The sequence below is a fragment of the Oratosquilla oratoria genome, chromosome 12 (assembly GCF_046742065.1).
Source record: "Oratosquilla oratoria isolate Oo_2021 chromosome 12, ASM4674206v1, whole genome shotgun sequence".
Classification (NCBI taxonomy): domain Eukaryota; kingdom Metazoa; phylum Arthropoda; class Malacostraca; order Stomatopoda; family Squillidae; genus Oratosquilla; species Oratosquilla oratoria.
Genome location: NC_134788.1, coordinates 32,474,599 through 32,498,206, shown reverse-complemented (window position 1 = coordinate 32,498,206; position 23,608 = coordinate 32,474,599). Strand labels below are relative to the sequence as shown.

Below are 23,608 nucleotides of genomic sequence, written 5' to 3'. Positions count from 1 at the left end.
CCAGAGGAAAAAGTCGCACACAGTTAGGTCTGGTGATCTTGGGGGCCATTTGCAAAACACTTGGTCGTGTTGTTCAGCACGGCCAATCCATCGGTTTGGTAGGTTTATGTTGAGAAATGCGCGTACATTGAGAGACCAGTGTGGCGGTGCTCCATTCTGCTGAAAAATGTAGCCATCACCTTCAGCAGCTTGTAGTCTTGGCAGCAACCAGTTCTGTAACATTTCTAGGTAGGTTTGGCCAGTAATGGATGGTCCTTCAAAGAAAAACGGTCCATACACAGACCTCTCTGTTACTGCACAAAACACATTCACTTAGGGAGAGTTACTTTCAAACTCAAGATTGGCATGAGGATTCTGGGTCCCCCATATTCTCACATTGTGTCTGTTCACCTTTCCACTTAGGTGGAAAGTTGCTTTATCACTGAAGATGATCTTTGACAGCAGACCAGGATCATTTTCCATTGACTCCTGGAGACTGTGGCAAAATTCAAAGCGCATTTCTTTGTCTTTCGGGTATAACTTTTGGACCAGTTGCAGCCTATGAGGGGTAAACCTCAAGCGTTTGCGTAAGACCTTGCATACTGTGCTTTGTGGAAGTTTTAACTCTCGGCTACATCTGCGTGTCGACTTCTTGGGGCTGCGAACAAAAACGTCTCTGACCTAGTCGACAACTTCCTCTGACACTGCTGGGCGGCCAGAATGTCGTTTTCTCTGATCACAGATGCACCCCCTCGCAATGAAACCATTGTATCACTTTAAAATGGACTTGTTAGTAGGTGGATTGTTATGATGAATGTGTCTGAACGAACGCTGCACATTTGTAACACTGTTTGTTTTGCCAAACTCCAACACACACCAGCTACGTTGCTGTGGGGTGTACGCTATCTTGGATAAAACTGCCACCTAGCGGGTTAGGTAGAAATTGCGAACTGGAAAAAAAGAGAGAAAAAAATGCATTAGTTTATGCAACTATGGACACCAAACTTGTAAAATTCTGAACTCAATATGTTATATTATGAATAATTTAAATCAAAGAGTGTTTTTGTGGTCACCCTGTATATATATATATATATATATATATATATATATATATATGTATATATATATATGTGTACATATATGTACATATATATGTATATATATGTGTATATATATATATATGTATATATATATATATATATATATATATTAGTATAAATGGGCAGTAAGTTTTCTTGTAGACATGTTCGATTGAAGACCAGAGCTAATTCAATATCCACTATCTTCTTAGTGATTTTCTCAATTTTTCTAATCGTTCCGAGATCCATGATGTTATTGTAACACAAAATATAAATACAAGCTTTCGGTTGAGTCATCCAACCATCTTCAGGTAAGTGAGATTACATAAACAGAACAGGAGTTTAAATACAAGTAAAAAGGGGGGAACTAGGAGAGTTAGGAGTCAGGTACTGGACGGAGGTGAGGTCTTCGTATCACCAGGACGTCGCTGGACGCTGGTCACGGAAAAATTGAGAAAATCACTAAGAAGATAGTGGATATTGAATTAGCTCTGGTCTTCAATCGAACATATATATATATACACACATATATATATACATATATATATATATATATATATACATATATATATATATACATACATATACCAAGGCTTTTTCCCCCTTCCAAGGGAGGTAGCCAAAAAGGGAAAGGCATAAAAACACTCCCACCCATTTCATCCCTAAATACACTCCACACCCCTTCCACCCTCCCTCTCATCTGAGCACCGTCTGGGGTATTGGCTGCTTGTTATTGTGGCAAAGTAGCATGCAGTCGATACTTTAGGGTCTATATGGGGCGCCCCTACGGACCAGAGCCACACATCATTTTGTCTATGATAGAAGAAATTCTGTTCATAGAGAAATGATGACACTTTTATACTACGACTGTCCCTCCGTTATGCTGTCCCCCAACCCCTTGTTGCTGTCCTGTACCATTTCTCTGAGTATTCTCTTTCTGTGATGGGGGAATTCCCTGTGGTGGGGGAAAAGAATACTGCCACCAAGTATCCCACTTGGATCGTAAGAGGCGAGAAGAAAGGGACGGGGAGAGGGACTAGGCATCCTTCTCCCTGTAGCCCCACGGGGCATATATCCTAAAAAGAAAAGATATATATATATATATATATATATATATATATATATATATATATATATATATATATATACATAAATATACATATATATATATATATGGTAAACCTACACCTCGACCCTTATATCACGTTTGTTTACATATGACGTCATAGCCCGACAGGCCTTGAGTTATACTCCTGCACATTGGCGAGTTTGTTTTGGTAGCTGTGCTGTGTATAGGCCAAACAGGTGTGCCTTCCTGTATTTGTAAGTGCAATCACTATAGAGTTCGCATTTGGCATTAGTACACCTCAGTTCCCGTTTGGCAGTGTTTAAAGCATTCTGAGCAGGGTAACATGGGAGTATTTATCAATATGATTACCAGTCTCACATCTGAAATTACCCATATCATCAGCGAGCTCTTATGATTCTGAATATATTGAACCCCAGATTATAAGTACTGAGATGTAATAGTAACGTCGGTAGTTGTTAAAAACAAAATGAGATGGGTGAGCATCTTAATATTTAGAAAGGGTTAGGTCAGGTCTCACAGCTGTAATTCTTACCTTACAAAGGATTACAAAGGCAGAGCATGCTGACAGGAGACCTTTTGGTCCATATCTAGGTCGGATGTAAACAAAAAATCATAATAATAATAAATTAATAAATAAAAAATATAATAATGTAAATAAATTACATAAACAAATGCATAGGTATAGTTAAATAATAAACAGGTAAATAGTAAATAATAATGAATTGACATATAGCTAATGATAAATGAAAATCAAAACAGACAAATGATAACAAAATAAAACAAATAATATGAAATAAATTATAATCATTACAGCATCTTGCTTAGGTGTTTATCTAAATGATTCTTAAAGCTTCGAACTGAACTACATTGCACTACCTGTGCAGGAAGTTTATTCCATTCATTAACTACAAGGTTGGCAAAGTTGTTTCTACCTACTTCCAAATTGAATCTGTTTCCAGACAGTTTGAGACCATTGTTTCTTGTCTGATTCTCATTCAATGTGAAAATTTTGTCACTTTTGATGTCAATTCCCTTTAAAATTTTAAAGACCTGTATCAAGTCACCTCTGAGTCTACGCTTTTTTAGGGAAAACAGATTCATTGTCTAGCTCTTATCATTGAATAGTTTGAACCCTATATATGGTTAGTTTTTAGAAGTGCATACCTATGTGATATAGCAATAAAAGAATTGATTATTATTTTTGTAGATTATAATACTCCAACCTAAAACAGATTTACTAATGAATGAAGTTGCAGTGGTTGAATGATATGCCATGTTTGTTTTGATAGATGTCAAGGCTAAAGAAATTAAAGGATAAATTCGTTTATTCTAACATAACCCACGTAACCTAACCAACCTACCTAATCTAACCTATATAACCTACCTACTTAATCTTACCTTGCATAACCTAACCCATATATAGTAATTTCATACCTCAAATTCTGAAGATTATCCGGGTCGTCACGGATGGTGACAGCTTGATTATCATTTTACCCCGGACAATTAACAGACAACAGCAGAACACCGAGTCCACAATGTGAAAGCTATCATCAAGCAGTGACTGGACTGGACAGACAACAATGTGGTGTCTCAACCATAGCCTAGTGGCTTTGTTCATTAGTAGATTTGCTTGTAGCAAGGGTTTTTGTTATCTATTTATGCCAAGAAAATTGCATATTATATTCATGTATTATAATTTACAAAATTATTATTTAATTTTCAAATGCTATATCATGTAGGTGTGTACAACTAAAAAGAAAAAAAATACCCTATGCAGTATATTAGTATCCAATCAATAGTAACCTTGGTGTCAATTTTTAGAAAATTGATACTGGGAAACCTTTTCATGTATTATATAGATGTTCGCCAGTCTTACAGCTGTAATCCTTTTCTATATCATTGGCTAACTCATAACTCTGAGTATTTTTAGCCCCTTATATGAGAACTATGAATTAATATTTCTTTTAGTGGACAGAAAGAAGAGCGGTTATCTCCCCCCCACCCCCCATCTTAGTGGTGCCCATCAAAGCCTCCCACTTGTCCTGTCAACTGTCAAGAACTGCTAACCATATAGTGTAGTACATGTCATGAAATTCACTGGGGTTTGAAGGGGCAGTTTGTGTTGATGCCTTGTTAGCCAGCCTGTTGGCCCTCTTATTCCCTGAGATTCCATGTGCTGTGACCCAGCAAAACCCTACATGGTAGCCTCTATGCTGTAGTAGATAGAGCCACTCATGAACTGATAAAACAAGGGGATGGAAGGAAGGACTGAAATGTTGTACAGCAGAGAGAATACAAGTTGCTAAAAATTGTAAATGTTGAATCTAGCAGAGTAAAGATTATCTTTAAGCTAGGATAATGGTGGATAGTTATGCCTTAAAAACTGAGGAGGCTACTAGTTCATCAGAATGAAGGGAATATAACACCATATCTCACCCCAGCATCAGTGTTTGAGCCATCTGTACATACTGGGATGGAGTCAGAATGTGTGGAACAGTGTTCTAGGAGTAATGTATAGTACTCATAATCTGGTATCGAGATTTTAGAAGGAGTAAAAGGGCTGCAGACAGAAACATAAGTGAATTGTCAGTAACCGTCTCTAGGAAATTGATAAGGACATACAGTAATGGAAGGTACATTTAATCTCCCCATAACAGATGTAACCCTGAGGCTGAAAGGTTTAGGGAAACTTGGGTATGAATCTTTGGAAACTGCCATATAAGAAACTGACTCAGGAAGATTCTGTACCAGCAACTCAGCAATAAGGATTGATGATGTCCAATGGAAGGACACCTGTATCCACCAATAAGCTAGGTATTGGGGATGAGGAGAACACAGCAGTTGCCAGCTAAACACTGGCATGGTGCACTGAATTCAATACATGAAACCAATTCTCAGTAGCAGATAATTTAATTTTACAACCATACTCCAACTTAGAATTTTGTTAGGTGTAATAGGAGAAGGGTCTGTCTGTCAGCACCCCAGGAAGTGTGAACCAAAACTCTAAGGAGTAGCACTTTCATACAAGTAGCCTTAATATAATGAAGGTGAGGTACCCAAGTCAGGCAGCTGTCAAATATTAGTCCCAGGAAGCAAGTTTCTTCCTCACAAGGGATTCATCTTTTCTAGAGATATAGGTCTAGATCAGGACAACTACCATGGGGGTGGCAAAATTGTATGGCCACAGTCTTTGAAGCAGAGAAAGGGAATCCCCAAGTTGTAGTCCACTGAGAAATCCTATTGCTAACTGCAATTTCCTCTCAGTGGCATTTGCACTGCAGAGGAGACTGAAAAGTCATTGACATATAAGCTACCAGAAACTCCTTTTGAAAGTGCACTGATAATACTGTTTATAGCCACAGTGAAAAGTGGACAAGCTTCAGACAGAGCACTCCCAAATTGCATACATAAGAAACAATGAGATAGAAACTTGTATAAAAATAGGAGTCTGCCACCTAGACTGAACTCAAATAGACTTTTGTAAAGTGCCGTGTTATGAAGCCGTGTCATATGCTTTATCCAAAACAAAAAATATAATACCATGGTGTTGTTTATTTGCAAATGCTTCACAAATAGAAGATTCTAAGGACCAAAAAGCATCAGACGTGAACCTTATTTTACAAAAACTATAAAGGACAGGTGACAGGTAATTGCCTCTCCAAGTACCATATAAGCCTGCCATTTGCCATCTTTTCCAGCAATTTACAAATGCAAGAGGCTAAGGAAATGGGATAATTGGTTGCCAACTGATGGTCTTTTCCAGGTTTAGAGATTGGGAGTGTAATTTATCAGTAAAATGTGTTAAAATGTCTTCAGAGCTATCAAAGGTGGTCCATGAACAATTAAATGAATTGAGTTCCATAAATAGCTGCTAATCAGCCCTGTCTAAACACCACTGGGGAGTATGAGATTTTGGTTCAATCCTTGCCAATTCCAATAGTATGGGAAAGTGGTCAGTGCCATACAGATCTGGTAAAAATTATCAATTAGAATCTAAAAGAGCCAAGAGAAATATTAATGGCTGTAAAATGACCAGTTTGACAATGAAAGTACCTTGTCACCCTTGAATTTAGAATCTATAATGCCTCATCCTCTATTAAAGAAATTAGTGAAACCCTTCTGGGGTTGATTGCTGTCTCCTCACAACAGGTAGGGCAATTCAATTGTAGGAATTTGAATATTGTTATTTTGAGGGTGGTTTCGGGAGAGCTTTAGAGAGGAGTTTCCCTTTGCTAAACTGACTTGGTACTTCACTCAACCGGTGAGGTTTGTCTTATCTAGAGTTGCTTGTCAAATTAGTAACCTGAGATTGGGGGTCTGATATAGCTGTAGGAATCTGCTGAAGGGCAGTTTGGTGCTCCTTATTGGCTCTTGGGAGGACATCTGTTGAGTGAAGGGACTCAGCAGATCTTCAGAAATGTTTTTGGTGTGACTGAAGGAACTGTTGGGGATTTTGTTGCTATTGTTGTTCTCTAGACTGGCTGTCCAAGCAGTCCCATGTCCCTGAGAAATGCCATGGCTGGAATGGGGTTTTCCCACAAATCTCTCATAGAGTGTACATTATGTTATTGGTGTGCACAATGTAGTCTTACATAATATGTTGTATAGTATGGGGTGAAGTGTTACATCCTGTACAGTTATCTGCAATGCTGATCCAGCCTTTTCTAGTAGATTAGAAGGGCTGGATGGTGGCCACACAGTCTGACCAGGTGACCTCTCTCCTCTTGGGTGAGAGAGGATTCAGAGGGATGGATATCAGGGGGCCTGGCAATGCATTGCTGCATGCCAGATTTTGTTGTTGAAAAATGTCTGTTTTGATTTACTATCCTTACTATGGGTTCTTGATTAGGAATCTTTGTGAGCATGGACTTCCACAGTATGGGCTTCTGTTCTTGGAGTTGGTCATTTTACTGAGGATAATATAGAGGGCTTTGGTGATGATGTAGAAGAGGGTTTTGTAATGGAATGCTTTGCTAAAGATGAGGTGGAGAGAATTGTCAAAGATTTATCTTAACAGTTTTACAAAATAGAGATCTTGTTCTGAACTGTAACAGTAGGAGGAGGATTCTGATAGGAGTAGAGGATGCAGTGGAATCAATAAGGCTCTAATTCGCAACCTAAACTAAACTTAAGCTAACCTAATCTAAGGTGTGAGTCCTTCTGTTGGGCCACACTATTGGCCTATACAGGCAGACCAGCACCAGGAACTACTTTATCCAGTCCTTCTCAAGTGATCTTAGTAGCATGGCTGGCCTTAAAGAAGAGCTGAGGCTGAAGCCTCCTCTAGTCTCGCTTGCCAGTTCATAGGGAAGTCCCCCCCCTCTACCCTGACAAGATGGCTCCTATTAGGGAGGGGGGGGGGCAAAACTAAGTAAATGCAAAACCAATGAAAGGGTGTGGGATGGGTGAAATGTGGGTGTATGTTTTGACTTTGCCACACCCCTTAAAGTAGGAAAAGGCATATTGGTATATACTATTGGCAGCACTTACAACTAGTATACTTGTTGGAAAGTGGCTCATGTCGGAATTGGTCTGAGAACTGTGTGTTTACATTTTGATGAAACAGTATGGATGGGTTGGACCAAACAACATTATCAGGACCAATTTACTATTTTTAAAATTTTTGCTATATTATGAAGTTGATATGTGTGTGTATAGATATGACCAGAAAATCTGTGACTGATATTAAAAGCAGTCAAGTGGTGGTTGATGGTGAGTAGTTTGGACATGTAGATGGGCACCATCATGAGGTTAGGCATGCAATACACATATTTGACTAATTGTGCCAAGACAAAAATGTGAAAAGTACCTCTACAGTTTTTTAGATCAACTTCATATATTTTCTTAAAATAATAACATAGGTACACCATTTACCAGTGTATCTTAAACAATGTGACTTGTGAGTAAAATGAATGGAATAAACTGTCCCAGAGTAGGTCATATTTAGATTCAGGTCTTGAGCCCAAATGTGGAATGTTGTGGAGTTATATTAAAATATGACTGCTGTAGCCAGCTGAGCCATTGCCCAGTTCCAAATCTCATGATATAATGAAAAAGCTGAAGCAAAATTTGATTCATTCTGGTCAGGGTGGGGTGAATATATATGTAGGTATTGGATGATTTTTAGTGCATTTCTAATGAAAAAGCAGAATACAATATATATCTACCTATTTCATGTTAGGTGATGGCATGTTTCACCTCTTCTTCCTTTTCTTCTAAATCTTACCACTGTCACTGTGTAATACATAAAAGATTAGTCCCTCATGAATTTAATTGGTAGGCCCTATGCCTCCAATCATCCACTGTTATTTTCTCCTTCAGTTATAGTCTTCCATCGAAGTGAATGTAATTTCTATCTTTCCTTCTATATCTATCTTCTCTTCATTGTAGTACACAGCTCTTAAGAAAGTTCTTGCAAGGAATCCTGTCAATAACCATTTGGGTCTTAGATCTGTTCTGCAGTGATGTCATGAATTCCTTAGTCCAGTGATCTTTATTGTTATATTCAAAAACCTTCCCCAGGAGTGTGGTCTTACAATTGTGAACCAATTGAATTTTCTCCTCCACCCTTTCTCCAATCAGATCTGCTGTTATAGCTCCACATGCAATATGGCTTACTCAAGCAATCTCGAATTTTACTGCACACCTACAGACCATTTACACCATGAAACAAAAGTCCTCAAAGTCAAGGACCACCTCAACATGAGAGGCACACAAACACTTGCCGGAGCCACCACAAACACATCACACCCGCTACACTACATAGCAGAACACCCACACACACCAAGAAACATTAAAACAACACCTAAAGACCTGTGTCACACACAGATACTCTCTTCTCTTCCTCCACAACCACCAAATACCAGCCTCCGGAAACATATTCATAATCATATCACTCACTGCTCCATTAACACACTGAAAGACAACACATTGCTGCATGCCAGACCCCCTGATATCCACCCTTCTGAATCCTCTCTCCCACAAAAGGACAGAGTCCACCTGGCCAGACTGCAGTGCGGCCACCACCCAGCACTTCTAAGTTTCCAGAAGAGGCTGGATGACCACGTTGTGAACAGCTGCCCAGGATGTAACACTTCACCCCATACCATACAACACATAATGGAAGACTGCATTATACACAATCATGCACGCAAACAACACAACATACACTCTATAAAGGATTTGTGGGAAAACCCAGTTTTGGCTATGGCATTCCTTGGGGAGACAGGACTGCTCGGACAGACAGTCTAGGGAACGACAACAACAACAACATCAGCAATAAAAGTAATAAAATTGAGTCCCCAAACCCCTGTTTAAAAACGTAACACTGAGAGCAAAGCTATAAGATTTCTCATCTTTGAACTGTTGTTTACAAAACAGTCAATCCAATGAAATGAGACTCCCACTATTTACCACTCTTTTTACCTCACCACTTATATCTACAAGCCTCTTACACATGTACAAAGATTCTGTTTAGATATAAAGAGACTCGAGTATGAAATGACGTGTGCAAAACCTCTACATCCCCATTACAGTGTATTATACAATTTAAAAGAGTTAGATATCAATTATATAATTACATTTTTTTTTTCCAGAATGAGGGTAGCCATCACCATTTCTTTGGAAGAGCTCTCTGTAGATTCCCTATGATGAAAAGGAGCTGATGTGACATTTGCAGTATAGTCATCTTAAATATTGTGTGATGACCTACACGGGAGAGAAGCCTTTCCAGTGTGACTTGTGCAGTTCTGACTTTTTATAAGAGTGATCTCAAATGGCACAAAAGTCACCTCAAAGATCTTGTGGTGACCCACAAAGTAGTAAAGCTTTCCAGTGTGACCAGTGTGATTCTGGTTTCTTGAAAAAGGATACTCTTACAAAGCATATGAGTACCCACACAGGAGAGAAGCCATTCCAATGTGAACTGTGCGATTCTGCTTTTTCACGAAAGTGTGATTTCACAATTCATATGAGGACCCACACAGGAGAGAGGCCTTTCCAGTGTGAACTGTGCAATTCTGCTTTCACACAAAAGTGTTCTCTCACAAGTCATATGAGGACCCACACAGGAGAGAAGCCTTACCAGTGTGGCTTGTGCAATAAAGCTTTCACACATCCATCTCACCTCAAAGATCATGTGACAATCCACACAGGAGAAAAGCTTTTCCAGTGTGACATGTGTGATTCTGCTTTCTCAAAAAAAAATACTCTCAGGAGGCATCTGATGACCCACACAGGAGAGAAGCCTTTCCAGTGTGGTATGTGTGACAAAGCTTTTGCACGAAAGGCCCTCCTCAAAGATCATGTCAAGATTCACACGGGAGAGAAGCCTTTCCAGTGTGACCTCTGTGATTCTGCTTATCCACAAAAGAGTTCACTCACAAAGCATATGAAAACCCACTCAGTGGGTTATCTTACAAAGCATATGAGGACCCACACAGGAAAGAACCCATTCCAGTGTGGCCTTTGCAATAAAGCTTTCTTACAAAAGTATCACCTCGAAGATCATATGATGGTTCACACAGGAGAGAAGCCTTTCTGCTGTGACCTCTGTGGTGCTGCTTTCTCACAAAAGAGTTACCTCACAAATCATGTGAGGACCCACACAGGAGGGAAGCTTTTCCGGTGTGACCTCTGTGATTCTTCTTTCTCACAAAAGCGTTATCTTACAAAGCACATGAGGTCCCATTTAGGAAAAAAGCCTTACCAGTGTGGCCTATGCGATAAAGCTTTCTTAGAAAAGCATCACCTCAAGACTCATGTGATGATCCACACAGGAGAGAAACCTTTCCAGTGTGACCTCTGTCATTCTGCTTTCTCACAAAAAAGTTATCTCAAACAGCATGTGAGGACCCACACAGGAGAGAAGCCTTTCCAGTGTGACTTCTGTGATTCTGCTTACCCACAAAAGAGTTCTCTCACAAAGCATATGAAGAGCCACACAGTGGAGAAGCCATTCCTGTGTGACCTGTGCAATAAAGCTTTCCCACATCAGCGTAATCTCAAGTATCACATGATGATCCACACAGGAGAGAAGCCTTTCCAGTGTGTCCTGTGTGATTCTGCTTTCTCGAGAAAGGATACTCTCACACAGCACATGAGGACCCACACAGGAGAGAAGCCTTTCCATTGTGACCTGTGTGATTCTGCTTTTTCACAAAAGAGTACTCTCAAGAACCATATGAGGACACACAATGGAGAGAACCCCTACCAATGCAACCTGTGCGATGCAGCTTTCTCTCTGAAAAATCAGCTCAAATATCATGTGATGTCCCACACAGGAGAGTAGCTTTTCCAGTGTAACCTGTGTGATTGTGCTTCCTCATGAAAGGGTCTCTTAGTCGTCACATGGTGACTCATGCTGGAGGGAAGTCATTCCAGTGTAACCTGTACCACAAAAAATGCTCGCTGTAAGTTTTGTACATATTTGCACACATACATGTTTTACAAGTAATACAAAAAATGTGCACACACAAGGTATTTAGGATGAAATTTAAATGTTTTGTTTAAAGAAATGAAAAGTATAATTTCATAATAATACAGAAGAAAAGAAAGATGTGATTTTGCGAATCTGTCAGTGATCTTTGATTTGTAAGTGTACAGTTTCATAATTTCACATGTAATTCATCACCAGCTTTTGTTCAGTCAAGTGAAATAAATCAATAAGCATCTTTTTAATTTTTCCCCCTCAAATAGTACTGATGGCCTAATGACTGAATACTTGTTACAATCTTATTTTTTCCTAATTTATCAAATTCTCTTTGAAAAAAAAAAAAAAATCCTTCAGAGACCTACTGTTAAAAAATGACAACATAAGTAAAGAAGATACTGATGAAAAAGGGGCTACACAAAGAGCTTTGGAATAGTAGATATTCCAAGGTAAGTGCAACACTGAAACAAAGCCAAAGCAAATATTCCAGTTAAAAATTATGGCAAAGAAAAGGGAATGCAGTGGAAAAGCCCATTCCATCATTCTCCTTGACTTTACTCAAAAGGTAAAGAAAGGAAAACAAGACTGGCCAACAACCATGTTTGGTAAATAGTGCATACCTGACATGGTCTGTACTCTGTAATCAGTGATGTGTAAGTTTACTAAACTAAAAAACATTTTTTAGATGATAAAATTGCAAAGAACCGATGGACTCAAATTCAAAGGAAACAATGGGTGTAAAGTCAAAACGAACTGCTACCTGCTAGCAAGTGAATGAATGGCTGGATGAAATAATGAAAACTGGTACACCTCATCAATGTAGGACACTGCATCCATCTGGAATAAAGACTGATAATCCAAGTGGATCCATATGATGATACTGTAAAAAGCTGCAGGTATTGTGAAACAAATAAAGATCTTTGAACAAACAATTGTTTTATAAGATTTATGTGTATATTCACACAAAAAAAAGTGAAAATTAAAATGTGAGCATTTGTTGCTTATTCATCTAAGGGTGTGAGCAATTGTCTTATGAGTATTTGTTCTGTGAATATATGCCCTGTGAGCATTTGTCCACGCACCTCTGAGCATGCATAGAAAACGCGGCGGGAGTCCGGGTCAGAAATTTCCGGGTGGAACGAAAACTAATTGATGGTGAAAAAGGGTACACACGCACGCTCGACGGCGCAGTGGTAGTGTTAGTAACTGCTAACCCAGCGGTTTGAGTTCGAATCCCGCCCAATATTTTATATTGTAATGTTATACTGAAAATATCTTCGGCTCTTTGTAATGTTGGCGTTGTTTCGACTTTTGCAGATTGTATAGGCCCTACGCCATTAATGTTGGAAAACGTTTGATAAAGCTTGAAGTTGGTAATCTTTGACTTCATTCTTCAAGTCATGTCATCCTTCACTGAAATACAATTCTAGGCATTTGAAAATTTCAGCTTGTTTAAGTTCTTGCCCTCCGTTCAGCATCCTACGTATATCGGTTTTGTTTTTAGACATTTTCTTTTTATTCCTGTGTTCAATCTTTCCATCTGCAGTTGCTCTGTCGTGTCAGCGATCACAGCCGGATTATAGAAATAGAAAATATGCACAGAGTAGAAAAAACAGTAGATATATAAAAATAGAAATAGCTGTTCAGCATAGAAATTAAAAATGCATAGAAAAAAAAATCCACTCCCACCCATTCCATCCCCATACACTTCACTCCCAACCACTCCATCTCTCTTGGCTCCTCCTGGATGGCGGGTCATCCCTGCATCTCGCCCACTGCCTTTGGTCAGAAAGCAGTGCTGCAAGACACAGCACATCAACAGCAAGGACGCTTCATTAAACCAGCACCTCCGTCTCCTCGTGTAGGAAAAGAGAGGACGGGGCTGCGTCAAATATTTTCACACATACTCCCCCATCCCCCACCTACTTTCGTGCATCACAGCATCATCCATACACAACCACCCTCCATTCACCCCTATATTCTCCCGTCCTTCCTCCTCTTTCTCAATGCCTCTTTTACCCCATCCATCCACCTCATCATTGATCGCCCCCTCATGTTCACTCCTACCCCTGCCTTCCACACATTTTTTACAGATATTTCTTCACTCATTCTTTCCATGTGTCCAAACCATCCCAATAATCTTTCATCAACCCTATCTCCCAACTCCCTCTCCGTCCCCGTTCTCCTCCTCACCTCCTTTCTTACTCTATCCAGCCTAGTAACTCTCATGCTTGTCAGGCACCTCATCTCAAACACATTCGAATTCCTCTCTACCTCTCTTATATTCCATGTTTCTGCCTCATGCAGCGTTGTCGGCACAATCACTCCTTCATACAATTTCCTCTTAGCATTCATTCCCAAATGCCTATTTCTCACTACACTTGTCAATCCCCCAAGGCATTTACTCGCTTCTCTCAATCTACATTCTACCTCCACCCCTCCCTCTCCCAACACTTTCGCACTCTAGTATCTAAAGCTATCCGCTTCCCTCAGTCTCCCTTAATACTCACTTCCAGTCTGCTGCCATTTTCTTCCCTTAAAAATAGAAATAGAAAATATAAACATGAAATATAAATATAAAATATCAACCTATGTATAAAATATAAATACGATATTTTAATACAAAGACCAAAAACATATAGAAATATATATTAGAAACTGCAAATAATAAGATAAAATATAAACTACAAAGTATATAAAAAGTATAGAAAGTAGAAATAGGAACATATGACGCACGTGCATATATATATATATATATATATATATATATATATATATATATATATATATATATATATATATATATATATATATATATATATATATAAAGGATTAAAGGGTTCAGACTGGGAAATATGACCCTGATGACAGTTGAAGGGAGACAAAGTGCGAAAGCGACCAGAAAGTTGAAATGTCGGTGGAGGGCATTCCGATACGACTAAGAGTGCTTGTCATTAGAACGGTCATAGAGGGAATTGGCGTGGTGCTGGGGATGGATGCAATTACACAGCTCCCAGAAGTCACGTTTATCACCGGACAAGTGAGGGTTGGAGCGATATGTGACTCGAGTACGGAATGGGGAGGAAGGAGCCATCAGAGGCCGGAAATAGACGTAGGAATGCCAATGAAGACCGACCATGTAGGGCAGTGTCGCCACGAAGCTCGACCTTGACGAGAAGGTGGCACCTTGTACAATTGAGGACGAAGACTTCCTGGCGAAATTTGATGGCCAGAAGTGGGAGGTAGAGTGGTACCTCAAAGGAGGTACCACACTACCTTCCACTTCTGGCCATCAAATTTCGCCAGGAAGTCTTCGTCCTCAATTGTACAAGGTGCCACCTTCTCGTCAAGGTCGAGCTTCGTGGCGACATTGCCCTACATGGTCGGTCTTCATTGGCATTCCTACGTCTATTTCCGGCCTCTGATGCCTATATTGAAGAACAAAGTCGGCTCCTATGAACAGATGCTCGGAAAGAGGGTGAGAGAGGACTTTGACATCGAAGTACAGCGGTGGATTGATGAGGGAATTTTGAGTCCTTGGGAGGAGCCAGTGGAGGATGGAATCTTGCCTCTGATGGCAGTGGTGCAGCCAACCAAGAACAAAGTTCTACTGGTGTTGGACTTCCGAGAGCTGAACCAGTTTGTAAAGTGTCGCACTGGCGATGATTTTGTAGACGTATGCAACGAGACCCTACGCAAATGGCGCCAAACGATGGGTGCATCCATAATTGTAGGTCTACGGGCGGGTTAGGTACAAATTCACGTGGCGAAGAAGCTATGGAAATACCAACTAACAAAATATAAAGGTAAAACATATTGCTTGACCGGACTGGGATTCAGGTTGTTCTCAGTTCCGGGGATAATTACGAAGATCCTGAAGACAGTGCTGAAGAAGATTGAAGTGATGAAGGGCACGGATTCCTACCTCGATAATATATTAGTGGATGATACTGTTGTACCGGCGTCGGACGTGGTAGAACACTTAGCTCGGTTTGGATTGGTCTCGAAGGAGCCGGAGCCGATGGAAGGAGGAGCGATATTGGGAGTGCGACCAGAGAGAAACGGGAGAGGAAACCTAATGTCCAGGAGAGGCAAAGAGATCCCCGATGTAACGGATGAAATGAACAGACGAGAGTTATTTTCACTGTGTGGGAGATTGGTTGGTCACTACCCGATCGTAGGTTGGCTCCTTGTGACGTGCAGTTATATTAAGAGGCGGTCAGGGTCGAAGGGTTGGGGGGACAAGGTTGATGAGGGCACGCTCACGATGATACGTGACGTCGTACGACGGGTGAGACGCGATGATCCAGTGAGAGGACAGTGGAGTGCACCGCAACAAAACAGAGGTGTAATATGGTGTGATGTTAGCAGCATAGCAACCGGTGTAGTCCTGGATATAGATATAGTACTAGAAGATGGGTCGTAGCAGCGCTAAATAATGACTACCATCCCATTAACGTATTGGAGTTGGATGCGGTTGTAAAAGGAATCAATTTGGCGCTGAAACGGGGACTACACGAGATCGGAATCAAGACAAACTCAGCCACGGTGGCGGGATGGATGAACTCAATGCTGACTGTTGGGAAGAGAATACGCACGAAGTGAGCAGAATGAAGTCATTGTGAAACGACGCCTTGGGATCCTGAGGGAGTTAATAGACGAGTTCAGCGTGAAGGTGAGCGTAGTCCAAGTGCCGTCGGGACTGAACAGAGCGGACGTGCTAACCAGAATAAAGAAAAGCTGGCTGAGAGTGTCGGAAGAACAGGAAGAGAAGGTTGGAGTGTGCGCCGCAGGATCCCTATGCGCGGAGGAGTTGCATGGAACCCATCACCTAGGTGTTGATAAGTCATTGTTCTTAGCAAGGAAAGTTGACCCGAATATAACTAGGAAAGAAGTCCGGCGGTCTATGAGAGCACATGTCTGATGTCAATCAATAGATCCCGTCCTGAGACCGCACGCAACGGGGTAACTCAGCGTAGAAAAGAACTGGAGGAGGTTGGCGGTCGACGTAACCCAATATCGACGGGTCATGTACTTATCGATGGTTGATTATGGCCCAGGGCGATTCGCCATCTGGCGGGAGCTGAAGACGGAGACGGGAGAGGTGATGAATGGGATATTTCTGGAACGGGGTCCAGTGGATGAAGCCCTGATGGATGATCGCACCGCATTTCGGTTGGGAGCACTGAAAGAAAGGCTGGACAAGTGGAGCACGAGACGTTTCTTTAGGGCTGCTTACCGGCCGAGGGGAAATGGAATATTAGAACGACACCATCGCACTATTATGTCTATCGCCGAAAGGGCACTAATGCTGCCCATGGAGGCAGTCTTCTAGCATAATATGTCCCCTAGGTCAGGCCAAGACGAAGACTTGGTTCCTCAGAGAACCTTATTTAAATATGACTGGCGACTTCCCAGGGTAGCGCCGGTGCTACCAACCAATGCTAAAGAGGGCGCAACCCCAGTACAGGTGGGGGAGGAGGTATGGGTGAAACCAAGGGATAGCAAGTGCACGTCACAGTGGACGAGGGATATCATAACGGAGGTAAATTCACGGAACATCTCTGTCGAGGGAGTGCCACGACATACCCTAGATCTTCGTCGTGTGATGGATGGCAGAGAAAACGATGAAGAGAATTACAACGTAGTAGTAGATGGAGGAGCAGCGTTTCGACAACCGCAGTGTAATAGACGTCCTCCAGGATGGTTGTAGGACTACGAAATAGGAAGTTGAGGAGACGAAGAAGACGAAGAATAGATTGATCTCGAGATCAAGGGGGGTGGGTAGGAATGTGGAAAATATGGTGCGAGTATGGATGTGCAGTTGGCACTCCCGGCACGGGGTCAAAGGTCACCGTGTAGAAGGGGGCGAAAAAGTGTTGGTTGATGCGTATGGGCGTGTGTGCGTGTAGCGAACGAGGGGAAGAGCGAGTGAAAAAAGGTGCAGTGGAAGAAATATATAGAGAATAATTAGCTAAGGTAGGATTGATAGGCGATACCACACACGCAATATATATATATATATATGTATATATATATATATATATATGTATATATATGTATATATATATATATATATATGTATATATATAAATATATATATATATAAATATATATATATATATATTTATATAAATATGTTAACGGAATTCTTATATATATATATATATATATATATATATATATATATATATATATATATATACTGCCTAGTGTAGGCCTTATGATCTTTTGCAGTCTCCTTTATTTCTTATGTTCTTATGTTTATATATATATATATATATATATATATATATATGTGTGTGTGTGTGTGTGTGTGTGTGTGTGTGTGTGTGTGTGTGTGTGTGTGTGTGTGTGTGTGTATTCACTTCACTTGGTCTTTTTTGGATCACGTGTTCGACTCGTGATCGACAGCTATTTCCCTCCTGGAAGAGAGCTCAGAGCTCGTAGGTCCGATCTATGGGTAATGCTATGACCTTTCACACACACACACACCCAACTCCCCGCCCACGAGAGTCAGAGTAACGACCCGAAGCGCAGCTGTACCGAAATTAATTTCGGCCCTGGGCAGGATTCGAACCAAGCACTACGCGCACCACCATGCTAGTAGTTCATCGTTCTACCAACTGCGCCACTGTGTGTGTGTGTGTGTGTGTGTGTGTGTGTGTGTGTGTGTGTGCATATGTATATATATATTTATATATATATAATATGTATGTGTGTGTGTGTGTGTGTGTGTGTGTGTATTCACCTTGGTCTTTGGATCACGTGTTGGACTCGTGATCGACAGCTATTTCCCTCCCGGAAGAGAGCTCAGAGCTCGTATGACCGATCTATGGGTAATGCTATGACCTTTTTACTCACACACACACCCAATTCCCCGCCCACGAGAGTTGGAGTGACGACTCGAGGCGCAGCGATACTAAATCAATTTCAGCCCTGGGCAGGATTCGAACCCAGTACCCCCGGTACCACCGTGTTGAGAGTCTGAGCCTCTACCAACTGCGCCACCGAGTCGTGTGTGTGTGTGTGTGTGTGATTCACCATGGTCTTGGATCACGTGTTGGACTCGTGATCGACAGCTATTTCACTCCCGGAAAAAAGCTCATAGTTCATATATGACCGATTAATGGTAATGATGTGACCTTGCATGCACACACACACCCAACTACCCGCCCACAAGAGTTGGAATAAGGCCTCAGCATTACCATTGATCGGTCATATATGAACTAGAGCTGAATTCTCTTTTGGGAGGGAAATAGCTGTCAATCACGAGTACAACACGTGAACAAAAACAATGATTATATATATATATATATATATATATATATATATATATATATATATATATATATATATATATATATATATATATATATATATATGTATATATATATACAGTATATATATATATATATATATATATATATATATATACATATATATATATATATAGATATAATTAGAGAAACATAATGTAGTCGCACATTGATGAAATAAGGCTTTTAACCCACTATCGGAGAAATAACATTAGATACAAAGATCAGTATATTTCGACCACTATATGTGGTCTTCTTCAGCATATAGATACAAAAAGTAGTGTACAATAATAAATGTAGCGATGAGGAAACGGGGAAAGGGGGACTTGTGTCACATGCCCTTGATATGGTTTGATCAAAGATTGACAGTTGTGAGGTCTGGTCCGGTCGCTTTTGAAATTAATTTATTGGCTGTCATCCAAGTGATGCAATCTGGGGACCAATGACCTTTAGAGGTATTGGAATTTGGGTATTATTTTATAAGGGAGAATTCAATTGTTTTTCTCAGGAAACTGCATTGGGATTTGTGAAGGATGACAGCATTTTCCAGTCTGTGCGATGATCCTCCCTGCTGGTGTAAAGGAACACTGCGGAATTCTTATAATCATATTTGATAGAGTTTTTATGTTCTTTGATTCTTGTCGTTAGTTTCCTGTCTGGCCTCAGTACACATCGCACTCTTTACAAGGTTGTTTATATACCCCGGGATTGTTATCCACAGTTCTACGGTGTACATTCACCATTTCTCTAAATATACTGTTGGAGTAGTTAAAAGTCATTTATGTGGTAATTGGGTAATTATTTAGAAACAGTTAATAAACTCATTATGTGGTATCTCTTATCTTATTTCTCCGATAGTGAATTAAAAGTCTTTTATGTATATACGTCATAAGACGAGTTTGTTTTCATATGACGTTATAGCCCGTCAAAGCTTGAGTTGCACTCTTTCAGCTTATTGTTGAGCTTATTTTCGTGGCTGTGCTTTGTAAAGACCAAACAAGTGTGCCCTTTTCTTGAGCTTGTAAGTGCACAGTGTGTTGGCATTTACTACACTTCGATTCCTGTTTGGCAGTGTGCATGGCATTCTGAGCAAAGGTAAACATGTGTGTATATAACATGTTTGGCAGTTTTACAAATGCAGTTACCTGTATCATCGGATAGGTCTTATCGATTGAATATATATATATATATATGTATATATATATATATATATATATATATATATATATATATATATATATATATATATATATATATATGTATATATATATATATATATATATATATATATATATATATATATATATATATATATATATATATACACTAATAGTAATGTCAGTAACTATTGAAAAAAATAAGATGGATGAGCATCTTTATATTTATGAAGATTAGGTAGATCAGATCAAGTCTCCTCCTTCATTGGCCAACTCTTGTCATTGAATATTCTAAATCACATATAATAGTATTACAAAGAAATAGTAGCATCGGTATTGATTTTTTGGGAAATTGAGACTGGGGAACATTTATGGCAGTTTGTATATATTTTTTAATCAATATTATGACAAATCCAACAACTTCTATTAGCAACATTTCTTGCTGAAATCAACATCAAGGGATGGTGTAAAAAATCCCCAACTTTCCTGCTACACACCAACAAAGTGTCATTTTTGTTGCATAATTTTTTTGTGAAGTATATATTTTTCTCCCAATTCTAACCTATCTAACATAACAATGTGTGCAGGGACAGACACATTTTGCACTTTGGATAGCCATGACAATGCCTTGGTGTGTGGGTGGCAGAAAGGTTGTGGGAATTATTTTTTCATCATCCCTTGATATTAATTTGAGGGAAAAATATTACTAAGAAAATTTGTTGGAGTTGTCATAATATAGAGGCCAAATGTATATAAATTGCTGTGCAAGCAGTTGATACAAAATGGTATGTAGTGGGAAGGTTGCAGGAATTATTTTTTCACCATAATATTAATTTCTGCAAGAAATGCTACTAAGAAAAGTTGTGGAATTTGTCGTAATATAGATGCAAAAAATATACAAATTGCTGTGTGAGTGGGTGAGATATAAATTCACAAATACTCATAATGGTATATGATGTTTGCCAGTTTCACAATTGCAAATCTTATCTATATCATTGGTTATCTGTTATCATTCTGAGTATTGTGAGCCCCACATATAACTACCACAAATTAATATTAACATCTATAGAGATTTAAAAACAAATTGAGACTGGCAAGTATCATTATATTTATCAGTGAGTATATCATGTTTGTTTATGTTTTTCTGTTCTTATTGGGCGATGGGCTCCGTCTTGTCTTTCTCAGTACTAAAATAAGAAATTTATAAACTTTACTCTGACTTCATTGTGCCCTGATTATGATATTTTTGTTAATAAAAAACTTCTTGATTTTCACTCCACAAGTCTACATTGATTAATGACAAGTTGTTGCATTATAGTATGAGCAGTTATGCCTTCCCTTGCTTAATATTAGATACTTCCAGCTTGGGTAGGTCAGGCCTCTGACTCGTGTCCTTTGTGTTTTCCCCAGTTGACTTTGACTAGGAGTGTCTGCTAGTTTAAGACTTTCCTCAAAATTAAATTTAGTCTTCTGTTTCACCCAGAATTTGTCAAATCTCCTTTAAACTTGTACTATAATAGAAGCCCGGTTTAACAAGTCCCTATTCAGCAGAAACCAGATTTAACAGAAGTTTAGAATAACTAGGGGAATATCCATGGAACCCTTGCAACATTTGATGAGAAGACATTTTTGGAGGTCCATGATTATGTAAAAAAAAATCTGATATGATCTTTCTGTCCCTTTGAAGATTTTTTTTTCCCCCCTTACAAGGGAAGTAGCCAAAGTTAAAAGAGATAAATCCAGTCCCACCCATTTCATTCCCACATGCTCCACTCCCATTCACCACCCTTCCTTTCCTCCCACTTTTCTTGGTTCCTCCTGGATGATGGGTGATCCCTGCATCTCTCCCTTTGCCCTGGGTAATAAGTAGGGGAATATAAAGGAAAGCTTGAATTATAAATAGTGAAATTAATTCCATTAAACTAAGCATATTCCATTATTTGCAGTTGTCCTCCATTAATCATGGGGTTCACAATCTAAGACTGGCTGCGATAGGTGAAAGTCTGCAATGTAGAAAGAATTCTCAAAAGTAGTAGTTTTTAGTCTAAGCCTTCCCACACTCTTTAAACACATTAAAGTTACATAAAAAAATTCAAGCACAATCTAAAAACATTTACACACAAAAGAAATTTTTTAAGTACAAAAATATATAGAGAATGTGTACAACTGCCTACTAGAACTATGTGGGGAGCAAGCTCTGGCTGTCACAAAAGGGGACCTCATCCTTGTGGTAACCACTTGTTTTGAAAATATGTTCCTCATGATTTGAAGTTTGTTCATGATGGAGCTAAGACTTCCCCCTGCAACTCATCCCAGTCCAGGCACCCAACCAACTATCACAGGACGACCTCATTAGGTGGTCTTTCACGGGAGTGGCACCATTGGCCTATATGAGCAGCCTAGCTCTAGTACCTGTTTAATCTAGTCCCTCACCACTGACCTTAGTAGCATGGGTGGCCCACTCCCCATAATGAAGAGCTGGAGCTGAAGTCTCCTCTAGTCTCACTTACCAGATCAAAGGGACATGCAATCCTCCCACCCCCACCCTGACAAGATGGTTCTTATTAGGGGGGGGGGCACAACTAAGTGAATACAAGACCAACAAAAGTGTGTGAGATGGATGAAATGTGGGTGTATGTTTTGACTGTCACTCCCCATATATGAGGAAAGGTCCTATTGGTATATACTATTGCTAACACTAATAACTGATACACTGGTTGGAAAGTGGCTCATGTTAGAGTTGAGCTGGCAACTGTATGTTTACATTGTAGTGAAGCAGCATGAATGGGTCAGAGCAAACACCATTATAATGACCAGTTTACAATTTTTTAAAATTTGGTATACTTATGAAGTTTATATGTGTGTTTATAGATATGAGCAAATGAATAATCAGTGACCAATATTGATGACTGTCATGTGGTGGTTGGTGGCTAGTAGTGTGGATACATAGATGGGCACCATCTCAGGGCTATGCATGCAAAGCAGTATTTTGCTGTGGAAGTTGGTGTGGGAAATGTTCAAATGAGACCAAAGCTCGCATGATATCCAACTTTATATTAATGTTAGTAGGCAGAGACATATTCTCAACTGAGATGATACTAGTACTAAAGAAAGATTCCACAAAGAGAATAATGATTTTTTTTTTCTTTCAGAAGTGTTACAACTGGTAAATATGTCACAGGCTTCCAGTAAGATGACTAGGTTTGTGTATGTAATGCCTCTGTGTATGAATGATCTGTAGGTTGAAAATGTTAAAGCACTTGTTCTCACATTATACCTCGCCCTCTCACTAATTTCACCTGTATTAGGATTGCTTATTTGATAGGAGTTCCTGTCTGAGTACATCATAATTGTTGAGAATGTTTTGTCTTATCAGAAAAACAGGTATTTTACTAATTTTGCTGAAAACAGATGTATATATGGAACGTACCTCTACAATTTCTTAGATAAATTTTATATATTACATTTTGCTAAAATAATAACATGGGTACACCACTTAGCAGTATATCTGAAATGATGTAACTTCCATCACTTGTTTGAGTTAGATGAGTGAG

General features: G+C 39.6%; 1 protein-coding gene across 1 annotated transcript; it reads left to right on the top strand.

Moving 5' to 3' along the window:
- Positions 1–2,260: 2,260 nt before the first annotated feature.
- LOC143031280 (uncharacterized) lies at positions 2,261–12,491 on the top strand. The gene is made up of 2 exons (XM_076194912.1): positions 2,261–2,381; positions 9,744–12,491. The coding sequence occupies exon 2, from the start codon at positions 9,923–9,925 to the stop codon at positions 11,435–11,437; it is 1,515 nt and encodes a 504-aa protein (XP_076051027.1). The 5' UTR covers positions 2,261–2,381; positions 9,744–9,922; the 3' UTR covers positions 11,438–12,491.
- The last annotated feature ends 11,117 nt before the right edge of the window (positions 12,492–23,608 follow it).

What these genes read in the sequence shown, in the direction of transcription:
- LOC143031280 (XM_076194912.1), top strand. Translation starts at nt 9,923, where the DNA reads ATGGCACAAAAGTCACCTCAAAGATCTTGTGGTGACCCACAAAGTAGT.